Source organism: Artemia sp. Qi Xiang Cuo, chromosome 15, assembly GCF_049724085.1.
Source record: "Artemia sp. Qi Xiang Cuo chromosome 15, ASM4972408v1, whole genome shotgun sequence".
Taxonomy (NCBI): Eukaryota; Metazoa; Arthropoda; class Branchiopoda; order Anostraca; family Artemiidae; genus Artemia; species Artemia sp. Qi Xiang Cuo.
In genome coordinates this window covers 32,208,438-32,223,044 of record NC_142808.1, presented here as the reverse complement: position 1 = coordinate 32,223,044, position 14,607 = coordinate 32,208,438, and the positions used below count along the sequence as shown (strand labels likewise).

At 34.5% G+C, this 14,607-nt stretch overlaps 1 protein-coding gene across 1 annotated transcript in view; it reads right to left on the bottom strand.

Annotated features, from left to right (window-relative positions):
* Positions 1 to 535: 535 nt before the first annotated feature.
* The window catches only part of LOC148943560 (UBX domain-containing protein 7), a 70,093-nt gene continuing 56,021 nt past the window's right edge, over positions 536 to 14,607 (bottom strand). Inside the window, exons 7-9 of the mRNA XM_089100910.1 lie at positions 10,375 to 10,615; positions 3,971 to 4,056; positions 536 to 720 (exon numbers count right to left, since the gene is read on the bottom strand). Coding sequence (XP_088957036.1) covers positions 559 to 720; positions 3,971 to 4,056; positions 10,375 to 10,615 — 489 coding nt within the window. The 3' untranslated portion in view covers positions 536 to 558. The remainder of the gene's footprint in view (positions 721 to 3,970; positions 4,057 to 10,374; positions 10,616 to 14,607) is intronic.

Here is a 14,607-nt window from a genome sequence, read left to right as displayed (position 1 = left end):
TTTTTCAAATAAGTTACCAAAACGACATATGTGAAGGGTTTCTGAAACCTAGTCTACGACCTCACAGCCATACTGCCCAAAGACAATAGTCTCTGGATTTATATTCATAGGCTAAGCACTGAAGGAATAGAGAAAACGCACACATAAAAACCTCAGTTTTCTAATCTCAAATTGCACAAAAAGTTACAGATTAATTCTGATATCATTAAAAAATAGACGTATTGAGATTAGCATACTGTGCTTTTTTAGATAACGACTTCACTGAAAAAGACAAAGGTCCAATTTAAATCGACAGATCTAAAGAAAATATGCCACTGAGAATAAAGTCAACATTCGTACTAGATCTTTTCGACGTTAGAATTCAGTAGCCTCCAGAAGAAATCCTTATCTTTTTTTACTACTATTGCTATCTCCAATACTACTTATTTCAGACCCTAAAGGCTTTGTTTTCAAAATTAACTTAGAATCCTAAACGCTACCTCTGGACCTTTGCACCTTTCAAGAAACGAGACAACGTAAAAGCAAGGAAAATTTAAAAATATACATAATATATAATAATCAGTCTTTGGCATTGACAAAAACAGTTTCTTGAGGGAAAAGACCCATCTCCTTCAATGTTTTGCTTCGGTCGTCTGGGGATAGAACACGAATTGGAAATGAAGTTCTTAATTCATAGCTCTCCGGGTGAAAGCCTTTTGACTCCATAAAATGTAGGACCAACTACGAAAGAATAAATCATTAGTTACTATTAAAAATTATATCCTGTTTAATTTTCAACAGGAAAGATTAAAACTCAGAGAAGATTGAAACATGGCACCAATGGCAAAAAATAACACATCATCACTTGAGAGCAAATATATCGTAAATACAAAACCGACCTCTCTATAACCGAATGTGATGTTTTGAGTGTGACCATGGTTACAACTGCAGGTTGAAACTTCACAACCGCGAATTCCACCCTACATTTAAGCAGAGAAAGTTCAGCTGATAACACAATCGAATCCCCCTCCCCCCAATTCTTAATACAAAGGAGCTTTGAACTCAAGTTTGACCCTAACAAGCCAATACAAGAATTTGGCTCTGAGCAGACAACACCTGAACGGCAAATTAATTAAGAGTATTGGCGTAGCTCCGAGTTCTAACTTGTATTTCTAATTGTACTGCTAATCTATGACAACTTTTAGATTACTAGGCATTGCACTGAATAAGATATGTCATTTCTTTTTTAGAAATTTCGAGATTATTAATATTGAAGCATGATCTTAAGTGTGAAGGATGAAAGTCAATTGACTCCTCGACAATCCGAAGAAGAAAGGATATATGGAAGAACGTCTTCCACATTTAGTACAGAGCAGAGTAAGAGGATCAAATTTAGGCGTTTGAACACCTATCTTCGATGAATCCTAAACATGCGTTGCACAGACCGAGTCGCAAATACTGAAAAAAATGACTTATCCACGTCTCATAATACATACTGTCCGGCAACATCGATGGCAACACTTCGGCAACGTACAATACATGGTTGAACAAAGAATTCCAAAGACACATTCTCAGTGGCATCCTCCATGATCAAGGGGGAGGGACTATCCCAAAAACGTCTCGTGAAATATACTCGCGCCCAGTAGTGTCAAAACGTTTCTACGGTGCCACTGGGAAAAGGTGCTGGCGGCATCTGGATAGAAAGAGGAAGTAAAATGATATTGCAGGTACTTCTAGGGGTACCACAGGGTCTAAGGTAAGGTGTTCCTTATTTATTCACTTGAGACGCTATATTGTATCCTATCGCGATCACAATATTTCTTTAACAGCTTCTTTACAGTTTAACCAACAAATGTCTCGGAAATGCAAGCACTTAAAAAAACTGGCACAACAATGCTTAAAATTCCAGTTCAAGCCATCAGCATCTCACTGAGCTTTCATTCACTTCTACACGTAGAATTTCGCGGATAACAGAAATTACAGCTGTTACCACGAGGGCCAAATGGTTGACTCTAATGACTGGGTTTGTTCATATTTTCTTGATCTACTTATATGCCAGTCCTTGGAAACAGCTGGCAAAAAGGACAGGAAAAAATCCTTCTCTTTCAAGGAAGTTTTAGCTTCTTATCCTCAAGGGTGGTATTTTTGTAATGGAATTAAGGATAAATTATTACACAAACTTTTTTTTTGCTGGATTTAGAACCCTCTGAACGTTTAGAAACTTTTTTGAAAATATTTCAGGAGCGTCATACGAAATGTCTCTAAAACTGTCCTGACGTTCTACAAACCTGTTCCCAACTCATTAAGTTCCTATTGAGTTAAACGACAACCTAATTTACGCCGAAGTTAATTAGCTTGTTGGTTCTCATCAACTATCTGACCTTTTCAATATAACACAAGTATAACTGAGTTTTTGATTAAGATCAGTATTTCTGTCACACAGAAATCTTTCTTGAAACCTCTTTGAGGGCTTAAAAGCTACCTCAAGTAAAACTGATGAAATGTAAAAAGCTAATTATTCTTTATAAGATCCTTCTAACATCTGCAATTTTTTTACGAGTCACATACTCTTTTGGTTCATTTGTCTTCTAGACAGGTCTTTTTTCTTTGCGACGCTTGGTTTTGATACCTAGTATTTTATAATGCTGTCAACGACCCTGATGTGACATATTTTCGAATAAAATTTCAACAGAAGCAATAGTAAAAAAGTAGTAATGGAGCTATGCCAACATTTTTCAAGATTCCCAATCCATTTGACATCCCCAATTTCGGTACACATGACGAACAAGTCCGTTTGCAAGGTCAGATCGGGAGGGGAGGGGGGATATCGGGGTAAACCAACCCTCTTTGTTTTCAAGGGCTGAAAAGTAATAAGCTGGAAATCAATTTACGTCTAGATTAGTTGATTAAGTCTTTAATAATCTCCACAAAAAACAATGCTTGTGTCAAGAACTTGATATTTCTTCTTACTATTTCTTATGATAGTTTTATAACTATTTGTAGAAACGAAAAAAGACACACTGGATTTTGAAATAATAGCCTGTTATCAAAAACTGTATTTTGAAAAATGAAAAGAACATGAGAAGTATAAGACATACTGGAGCATGAAGTCGACTAGTCAATCTAGCACGCTCGTTTTAATGCGGTTGGGAATAGATATCAACTTTAAAGAAAAAAACGCAACATTATACCTTTGCCATTACTAGAAGCAAAAAATACGATTCTTCATAGCCGAAGCGATTCGACTGTATTTCATGCAAGCATCACGAAATATCAGCTTTTTACCCAAGCCAAATCATAGCCATACCTGCTGATAAAAAGCCAAGAATATATATTATAAGAATAAAATTATAGTTTCCCTTCATTTTAACGTCACACTTGAACTAACGAAACGTAAATTTGAGATGAAAAGAAATTGATTTAAAAGAGCTTGTACCGAGAGTAATATGTTCTCAGCTGTCAGATTCATCGTAAAAATTGGAGAACCACTATTCAAAGTATCCATATTTTCTGATTTCAAAAAACTGTGCATTGGATCTTTACTCGATTGGCCTATCATGAATTTTATGCATTTTTGAGATTATCCACAAGCGTGACTACGATGTCGTCCCAGCAGAAATGGTTTGGTAAGTCTTTTGGATAGACAAACGTTGTATTTCAACAAAAACTACACTAAAGAGCCCGATGGGTGGAAAAAAAGCTGGTAATCCCAGATAAGTTTGGGGTAACTCTATAAAGATAACTTGGAATTTTCAGGAGTTTTACAGAGATGGTCAAAGTAAAAGCTTTATAATAGGAAGGGATAGATGAAGAGTATTCATCTAAAATTAAGTCTCAAGTGGCTAAAGCTGTGATGAGTTTGTTTTGGCAGATGCCAAGTTGCATAGATAACGCTGTCTTATTGAAACAAAATTTTCCACGTTTAAACTTCGCACAATCCCCTGGCTCTTCTTGAATAAGAAACAGAATATGGATGTTCTAAATTATTTACCTTAAAGGTTGAACTACACGGAACCACAAGTTGCTCTCTGCTATTCAACGGTTCAGGAAACCGTATCACCAATCTAGACTTTGGATCTGAAAAGAAAAATTATATATATATATATATATATATATATATATATATATATATATATATATATATATATATATATATATATATATATATATATATATATATATATATATATATATATATATATATATATATATATATATATATATATATATATATATATATATATATATATATATATATATATATGAGTGTGTGTATACAGTAAATAAGGTCGTATCCAAAAAAAGTGCATCCATCGCATCTGATTAATTTACACGACAGAAAAAATAAGGCACATAGACACTTTCCAAGAACAGTTCCAACCCCAATATTTCCCTCGTAAATTGTTTAAAGCTTTGCATTTTGTTTTGTAACTGCGGCAAAAATTTAGTTTACTTTTGGCCTGAATATCCCTAGTTAAAAGGGTTACAGATGCACAGTCAGACATGTGCAAAGACTTAGGAATCCAGCAGATTTAAGGGATATACTGATACACAGACGTATATTTCATTTAAACTGAGAAAACGAACAAAAAAACTCTTTGTTTTTTAATCTAGTAAAAACTATTTGCATAAAAAGACGACTATGTCAAGGAAACTTAGCAGTAACAAGGAAGTTGATAACATTTCAATTCTCTTGGAAGATATTAAAAACCAAGGAGCTCATAAGAGGGGAGGGATTTAAAACAGGAGAAACTCATATTTTCATGATATATTTGAATAAAGCTTTTCTTTTTTAGCATATTCTTTTAGAATTTTGAACCTTAGGGAACAGGGCAGAGTTTCTGTATGTTAACCCTGCTTCTGGAGTGGAATTATAGAATAAGTAATGACCAATTAAGGCGGCCAAAATTGTCATTTTCTCCGTTTTTAAGTGTTATTTACTATTATAAGAATGTTTGTTTCGCCTTATAAAATTTTACACAAAATTCCACTTGGGACAAAAATACATACGTGCGTACAAACAAGACACCGAGTTGTTGAAAACGAGTTACAACAAAAAAAATATCAGTTGTGCAATTTTTGGTTGTAGCGATGCCAAATACAAAAAAGATACTTGAAAAAATCAGCAAAAAAATTAGCTAAAAATATGCAGCCCTAACAGCTGTCTTTGAGAACACCTGCCTAGTTGTCTTTGGGAATTAACTAATTGTTATAGACGAAAAGCGTCATCAAATTTAGCTTTTTTTTTTTTTTTTTTTTTTTTTTTTTTTTTTTTTTTTTTGCTGATTTATTTTCTTAAGTCAGCATATGGATGCTGATGAAAATATAATACTGCCTTTGAAATTTTATAATTTTGAAACGGGAAAAAAGAAAAACTCTTAGATTATCCAAGTTTTCAGTATGAATAGACCTAAGGTAGGGCTGAGTAGGCAAAATACTTATTGAAATTTGGAATCTAGGTGATCAAATTAGTACTTTATAATCCTATCTGCGGGAAAAAGGCTTGAACTTTCTGAAGCCAATGAGTATGGGTTTGTGTTAGGCGATATAAATATCGATATATCGCAACAAATATCGATATCGAAAAGGATATTATTTCGTTTTTTTCTGGTGTCTACCGGTGAACTTCCAGCAGAAAATATCCAACATGGAAGTTTATTTCGCTAATGGCCGAGAAGAAGAATAATGTATTCAATCCACTGACTCATATATTCTGATACACAACATGCACAGCTGTATCCACAAGTTGACAAAGGACTGTTCTTAAACTACCTTTATTATGGGTGGACTATCAAATGTTGCTGAGAACCTCCAAAAGTCTTGGCTACATAAAATATCTTCTAAGCTTATAGGCCTTGCTCAGATCATACTTCAGGTCAGGTCACGATTGCCACATACCTCAATTCACGTTTCTAGAAATTGTGTATTAACTATGACGATCATCTCCAAGTTGAGAGTAAAATAGCAGGAGATATGGATTGGGCCTTACTAGAAACAGCATCAACAGATACAAGTGCCGTCACAGTTCCTGATACACAGCATGCACAACTGTATCCATAAGTTGACAAATGCCTGTTCTCAACTACGTTTAGTGTGGGTGGACTATCAAATGTTGCTGAGAACCTCCAAAAGTCTTGTCTACATAAAATATCTTCTAAGCTTATAGGCCTTGCTCAGATCATACTTCAGGTCAGGTCACGATTGCCACATACCTCAATTCACGTTTCTAGAAATTGTGTATTAACTATGACGATCATCTCCAAGTTGAGAGTAAAATAGCAGGAGATATGTATTGGGCCTTACTGGAAACGGCATCAACAGATACAAGTGCCGTCACAGTTCCTGTGATTCAGCCACTACAGAATCACGCCAGTTTGTGGGTAGCACATGACAGAGTTTCAGTAGTCAATGCAAAGCAAGCTTCATCAGCTGCTGCATCTATCATGGCTCTCCAGATTTTAGGTAGGGAGTCTTTAGTTCCAATAAGAACTGATCCACTTAAATGGTGGAAATCTTGTAATATATGTCTCAGAATACCTACAAGTATACGAACTTGTCATAAAATTATTGTCCATGTCCGCCACCAATGTCCTTTCTGAAAATAGATTCCAAGCCTGATCAGTTTAATTAAATAGTTAGTGGTAACAAACTGTTAGTAAGAAGCAACTCAGCCAAATAACAACCGAAACTCTAAAACACGGAATCTTGATAACAATAGATAAATCAAATGAATTGGCTTTTTATTAGGACTCCAGATATATAAAATTCATCAAGTTTCATGTACCCATCAAAAGCTAAGAGCCTCAGAGAATTTGTATGAAAGTTTCTATAGGAATTGTTTTTAGACAGAGTGAGAACGCCCCTAAAAAGTCAAAACATCTTAATAAAAATCTTACCATCAGATTCGGCATATCAGAAAACCAATCTGCAAGGGTTTCTAGCTCCCATCTGCAAAAATGTGAAATTTTCTTATTTTTGCCAGAAGAAAGACGACGGATGCGTGTTTATTAGTTCTGTTGTTTTCTTTTTCTGCCAGGGTGATCATATCGAGCCAATAGTCATAAAAGATCGGGAGAGGGTTGCTCAAACGGAAGTTACAGTTCTAGTTCCCTAATTTGTGACCAAAATGATCGGAGGGCAACTAGATTTCCCCTCCCTCCCACGCTCCTTTTCCCCAAAGTCATCCGATCAACATATTGAGATAGCCATTTTGATCAGTATAGTTGAAGGGTCAAGTAATCATGTCTCTGGGGATGACACGGCCCTGCAAGTCCCTGGGGAAAGGGTTGTAAGTTATGAAATTTGTCCAGTGTTTACATATAGTATTTTGTATTGGAAAGTAAACAGACGTTTTTGGGGGCAGGTGAATTTTCTGGGGGGGGGGGATTTTCTGCAGGAGGATTTTCCAAGAGCAGAATTTTCCATGAAGAGGGAAGTATCCGGGGATGAGCTTTCAAAAGGAAACTATAAAGGGATGAATTTAAGAAAATTTTTATACGAAATTAATTTTATTTGACCTACTTTCTCTTTGCCAATTCAATTTAATATTTGAAGATATTCCGGGGAAATAGCCCAGGTAAAATTTTTAAAGGACTTTAAGTTGTCTGGGGATATTTTCGTGGGGTTTGTAATTTTCCACTGGAGAAGTTCTCCATAGGGGAATTTCATACGGGAGAAACCATTGGCTGGGGAGAATTTCCAGGAAGAAACTTTCCACGGAGGGAGGATTTCTGACATAATTTGAAAAAATATTAAAAATTAAAAGAAAAACACGTCTGACTTTTCAAACGAAAGTAGGTTAAAAACAATTTTCCAGGCGGAATTGCTGCAAACAGGGATGGAATTGACTGGGGGAAGGGGGATCTTACGCGGGAGAAACTTTCAAAGGAAAAATTTTCTTGGGTAGATTTTCCCTGGAGAGAAAAGGTGGATCTTCCAGCATTATTTGAAAAACGATCAGAAACTAAAGGAAATGAACTAATTTTTTCAACTAAAAGTAAGGAGCAACATTAAAACGAACAGAAATTACCCCGTGTATAAGGGCGGATCTTCCTCCTCAATACGTCACTCTTTACGCTAATTTTAACTTCATCTCCCAATTATTTAAGAACAACTCTTATAAGAGTCAGGAGATTTTTAAAATACAAAAAGAAATTTTGGCGTGAAGAGCGAGATATTGAGGAGTTATCGCCCTTATTTACGGAAAAATTTCTGCTCTTTTAAGTTTTAAAATTACTCCTTGCTTTCAGATGAAAAAAAAAAATTTTATTTGATCACTGAAAGGCAGACCCAATTCTCAGGAGAAAATATTGACATGTTGCTGGTTTGAATAGCCAAAAATAACCAGTAGTTTATTTTTCTTTATCCTGAGCCCGAGTAATTTCAAATCATGGTTTTTGTAATGTTCATTCATGAAGTAGAAGTTTATTTATTTTAATTCATGTAGTGTTTATTAATTTTAATTTATGTAATTCATGTTCATTCATTTAGTGGAAGTTTATTTGATTTAAATAATGTGCAATTAAAATTTAAATTAAAATACGCCAAAAACTCTTTATTTGCAAATTTTGTTATTCAATTTTAACCAACCCTAAAGTTAATCTGAGCAAAAAACTGATCAGAAATATTGAAATCGATATATCGATTATCAAATATCGAAAGTAAAAATATCGATATATTGCTTAATTAAGATATCGCCCAACACTAGTAAGGGTAACTTACAAGAGTAAGAATAGGTAAGTGTCGACAAAAAATATCAACGCCATCTAAAATTTGACGTTTCTTGCCATTCTTTCTGTGTTATAATAAGGCAAAATTAGTGTCTCTGATCTCAACTTAAAAAAAAACCCAACTACAAAGCTTGAAAAGACGGCAACGAACGCCTAACGCTAGATGGTGCTGATGATTTTTTTCTTTCTGCCAACGCTAGCATCATTTTCCACTTCTATAAATTACCCATCCTCTTTGGTTACACTTTCAAAAACAGAATTCCTTTTGGAAAATAAAAATGATTTCCAGCGTTATTCAATTAGAGTGGTGGCACACGAAATTTTTTTATCAAGATTCTATTAAATACCTTGGAGTACATCTCATCCCAGCAGTTCAAGCTACACGAAAGTTGGTATTGTCAGCTCTATTGAAAAAAAAAAAAAAAAAAAAAAAAAAAAAAAATTATAGCCTGCTAATCAGAGTGAAAGGTCGTTTTGATAAGCAAACACTTGCCAAACATTATAATACAATGTTCACACCTCATGTGTTCTTCCTCGTTCCATTTTTGAGAATTTTAAGAAATAGGGGGAGAGGGGGAGGGGGGAGAAAGAGGAAACGTATTCATATGTATTTTTTTTAATATTTTCTTGGACTTCCATTATGGTTCAGAAAATGCTAGACTATCCTAGAACATTAATATTTGATACATGTTACGATGAAAGACCGAAATCTGGTGAATGTCAACAAACGCACAGTCACTTGGCGCATGTCCGAAATATTTGTTAAATATCCTTATTTCTGACTTTGACCGGTGAATGTCAACATTTACCATACACTAACGGTGAATGTTGAACTCACCAGTGAAAGTCGGCATTCTCCAATTTCGGTCTTTGACGGTAGTATAGTTACCCGCAATTAATGCATTTAACTTTTCAAGCAAGGAAAACAATTTGGTAGGAAACAGTCTGTTGCCTCCTAATCGACTCCTCCCTTTTGGACATTCATCAGATCATATCTGTGGTTGTCAACATACACAGGTGAGGGTTCAAATGTACAAGAATGTGATGAAATATTGGATATTTCACCAACGTATTTGGTGCTTGTTGACATTCACCAGTGAAGGTCTACATTCTTCAATTTCGGTCTTTCACAGTAACATATCTACGACAAAGGAAATACGACAGATTTCTGAGACGATCAAGAGATAAAATAATAGACTTTCCCTTCACATATCTCGTTTGATGAATGAATAATGAAATTAAGTTATTTGTTATGAGTGCTGTTATTATTGTTCTCTATAGAATTGTTATTTGTTACTTTTCATTTGTTTCCTATGCTCTTCTGTATACATTCATGTGTGTATAGAAGGCATAGATGAATTATTAGCATTATTTATATCCTATAATCTTATATCCCGTCAGTACAATGATACGTATGTGTGCATAGGTAGTTCTTAGAAAAAAAAATAGTCAGGGGAATAGGAAAAAATACTCCCATATAAAACCTGCCTAGCTCAGACTAGACATTTAATCCAGATTTTACTAGATTCATTTTGCTGGCATTTATTACGTGTCTGATATCATCTGGTCCTTTCTTGCGCCCTTTCACTATCTTGTATTCTACTTTGGACTGAGATTCAAAAAACCACTCCAGATTAGTCTCAATGCACCCCTTTACCAAACTTACCTTCTGGGCTTCCTAGATAGTCTTCCCACGATTTATCATCTACTTTTAATTCAGGCTTTTCAAGATCACTCTTAATTGAAGTTTCAACAGGCACAGGTGGGAGGCTCGCAACGTCTCTACTATCATCCGAAAAGCTTTCTAGCTCACTTTCACTATCTGATTCCACTTTGGACTGAGATTCAACAAGTGATGCTTTAATGGCCGCCTCAAACTGAGCGTCTTCGTCAGCATCTACGATAGCCTGCAAAAGAAAGATGTCACAGAACAAAACAATACAATTAAAAAACTTAATGCGAAGAACTGTAGGGTTCAACACTTAAGTCCAACAAAACTGTAACTTTCCAAATACAGACTTTGAAGGTATTAAAAATAAATACAGACAAAAAAACGTGATTAATAAAACATACGAGCATTAATTATTTTCATAAGCACATGGTTGGTTGTCCAAGGTGGGTAGCAAGTAACTACTAGAATAGCAAACGTGCTTATGCAAAAACGAACAAATACTACAGTCATGACACCCTTTGCAATATATTGAAGCAGCAAATGGCTTACAAGATCTCGCCAAAATTTCCGACCAGGCCATAACGGTTGACTTCATATTTTGGCCGATAAGGAGTCAGGTTAAGTCAGCGAATTGGAAGAAGAAATTTCCTGACCACCAAATTTCACCCCAAACAAAGCATCATCGTTACTCTTAGGGCGAAAAAAACAAAACAAGTAGAATTATAACACAATAGCAGGCAAAACCCAGCTTAAGCTTGACATATCATCAGTATAAGAATACGGTCACAAGCCGCGATAAATACAGCAAGTGACCGTAAGCGACTGTGCCACAAAAACGTTATTATTAAAAAGTGTAGGAGAGCTAAATGGCACATTGTCTAATCCTTTTTCGCACAGCAATATGACTATCAGAAATGAAAATTCACTATCAGTAGGTATTTTAATTCTAACATGAAGCTTTCTATACATACTTCTAAAGCACATAATAATTGCTAGATCAAGACATAGGCCCTGAGCCGAAAGTAACGGATGTATACAGGAGTCAAACGTTTGACGCATATTGGGACTAAAAAAAGGGCTCCCCGAGCTCCCTTGACTCAATTAGAAGATTTGTATTCCATAAATATATTCTATGCTCATACCATTTTTAAATCCGAACTGTGAATCCGGGGAAGAACAACAGACATTTACTTCTTTAATTGCAAGCAGTTCTATCAGATTACATAGGAAAGAAGATACGGCGATCAGATAAAAAGAACCACATTCAGAGGTCTACCCCCTCCCCACTCTTTTTCTGAACAGGCATCACAATATCAGTAAAAATCGAGTCGGGAACCAGAACCGAATTAAAAATTATTCGTATATATATATATATATATATATATATATATATATATATATATATATATATATATATATATATATATATATATATATATATATATATATATATATATATATAAAAGTTTCCTTTTGAACTGTAGAAAGCATTCCCGTCGTAGAGTAGAGTAGATTATTTTTATTTATAACACGTACATAAATAAATGTCACAAAACAGCGCACATGCCTGGTGGCATACTTTAGCGCTGAAAATATTGCCAACAAAAATACACAGCCATTTTCTAACTAAATTTTACAACAACGAAAAAGAAAATCCTAATGAAAAAATGCCTAGCATGTCATAAGATATTTCTTCACCAGTCTTAGAAAATGTCGCTTGTTGCTACATTCTCGAACTGATGCAGGAATTGAGTTCCAGATTTTTGGGCCAATGTGACGGATGCTGAATCCCGCTCTCGATGTCGGGCGAATTTCGCACGAAAAGTCTGAACGATGCGTAGTAGGATAATTATGAAATTGAGAATTAGTTGAGAAAATGCCGAAGAAATTTACAGGTAAATTACTATATTGATAATCATGACAAATACTAGAGATAGAAATTAAATGAAATTGGTCCAAAGAGAAAATTCCTGAAGTCCCATATAGGTGTCTAACTGAAGTTCTGCAATCAATATTAAAAAGAATCCTCATTGCTTTATTCTGAAGTATTTGAAGAGATTTGAAAACAGACGGAAAGGTAGATGCCCAAACCGAAATGTACTAGATAAAATATGGGTGGACAAAAGAATAATAAATAGATTTTAGAATAGATTTAGGAAAAAAGTGACAAAGACGAGTTAGCATGCCAATTTTTCGGGAAGTTTTTAACGACAGTGTTTTTACATAATTATGAAACGACAAATTTTCATCCAAAATAATCCCAAGATATTTGAACTGATCCACCCGTCTTAAATCAAGACCATTCAAAAAAAGAGAGAAGGTATCTGACACTACTGATCCAGTTCGCGAAAATAACATATACTGGCATTTTTTTTCATTACGAGCTAGTAAATTCCTTGAATACCAATCAGATACAGTTAGTAACGTACTTCCAAGGTTCTGGAAAAGAACTGATAGGTCCCGGTGAGAAGCAAAAATTACTACGTCATCAGCAAACATTATAATTTTACAAAGAGGCAAAACTTCTGGCAAATCATTTATAAAAAGAATAAATAGAATAGGCCAAAGAACAGAGCCCTGAGGCACTCCGTAATTAATTGGAAAAGTTTCGGAACGGAATCACGAGATTTATCAACACAATCTAGTCGTCTCCCAGAAAGGTAAGATGAAAAAAGTTTAAGAGCTTGTGTTGAAAACCCATAAGACTTTAGTTTAAAAAGAAGCAACGAATGATTTACGGTGTCAAACGCCTTTGCGACATCGAGAAAAATTGCCAACGCTTGTTGACTATCATCTAGTGAATCATTAATATTTAGTAAAAGCTCATGAAATGCCAGTTCAGTTGACTTTCCTTTTATAAAACCATATTGAGACGTATGTAAAATCTTACTATCAAATAAATATTTTTGTAATTGACTATTTGCAAGTTTTTCCAAAATTTTGCTGAAAACCGAAAGTAGAGAAATGCCTCTAGGATCTGAAGGGTCAGTTGAACTCCCAGCTTTAGGTAATGCTATAACATTTGCTTTTTTTAAAAGCTCAGGAAAAACCCCATGCATAAGTGATAAATTAAAAATATGTGCCAGCAAAGGTGAAATGCTTGATGCTATTTGCTTTACGGTTTGAGCCGAAAATCCAAATTCGTCCTTAGAAAAACTCCATTTAAGCTTCAGAATAACTTTTTCAATCTCATGAGGCTTAATCTCAGAAAAAGAAAACGAATTTTCCGCATGTTGCTCATTAACTGGAACAGAAAGGGAATTCAGTTGCATATTCATAGTCAATGCAAGTCTAGAACCAATATTACTGAAATAATCTACAAAACCATTTAAAATTTCATTGGGCTCTGTAACATTTTCCCCATTTAAAACAAGGCAATTAACACTAGTATTCTTACGACTATGAGGACGTATATTTTCATTTATCAATTGCCATGTTTTTCTCATATCCGATTTATACTCCAAAATTTTTTATATATAATATTTTCTATTCTCATTTCTTATATTTGATTTTAAATTATTCATATAAACTCTGATTTCTAAAAACGACTCAGGTGTCTGTAAATTTAAATAAATCTTAAATTTTCTATTTTTATTTTTTAACGATGCCAAAATATCTTCAGTAATTCATGGGTCAAATCTCTACGCAAACTTTCCATGCGGAACTCGTGTTGAAGAAGCCCGATCCCGCAGTCACATCATTTGATCAATAAAATCTGAAAACGCAGAATTTGCGTCATCTGAGCCATAAACCGAACTCCAATCATAGTCACCAATTAACTGACGTAGAACTTTACAATCAATCCATGTATATCGCTTTTTTGAATTATCAATTGTTGAATCTCGATGTTGTTTATTGCTATTATTTAAATTTAAAAGAACACTCACCGGAAAATGATCTGACATATCAGACAAAATTACTGACGATTTTTCAGCATCAAATAAAACAGGAGAAAAAAAATATATTATCTAATAATGTAGCTGTGTTAGCTGTAACTCTTGTCGGCAGAGAAATACTTGGAAGAAAATTAGAACACAACATAATAGTTAAAAACTACTTATTATTTCCAACATCGAGATTCAAAAGATCAAAATTAAAATCACCCTAAATAATAACCGGTTTTTTCAACGCTTCCAGATTTTTCAACAACGGTTCAAAAACTTCAAAAAATATTTTTGGGTTACCCGACGGAGATCGATAAACAGACCCGAAAATAAATAGATTACA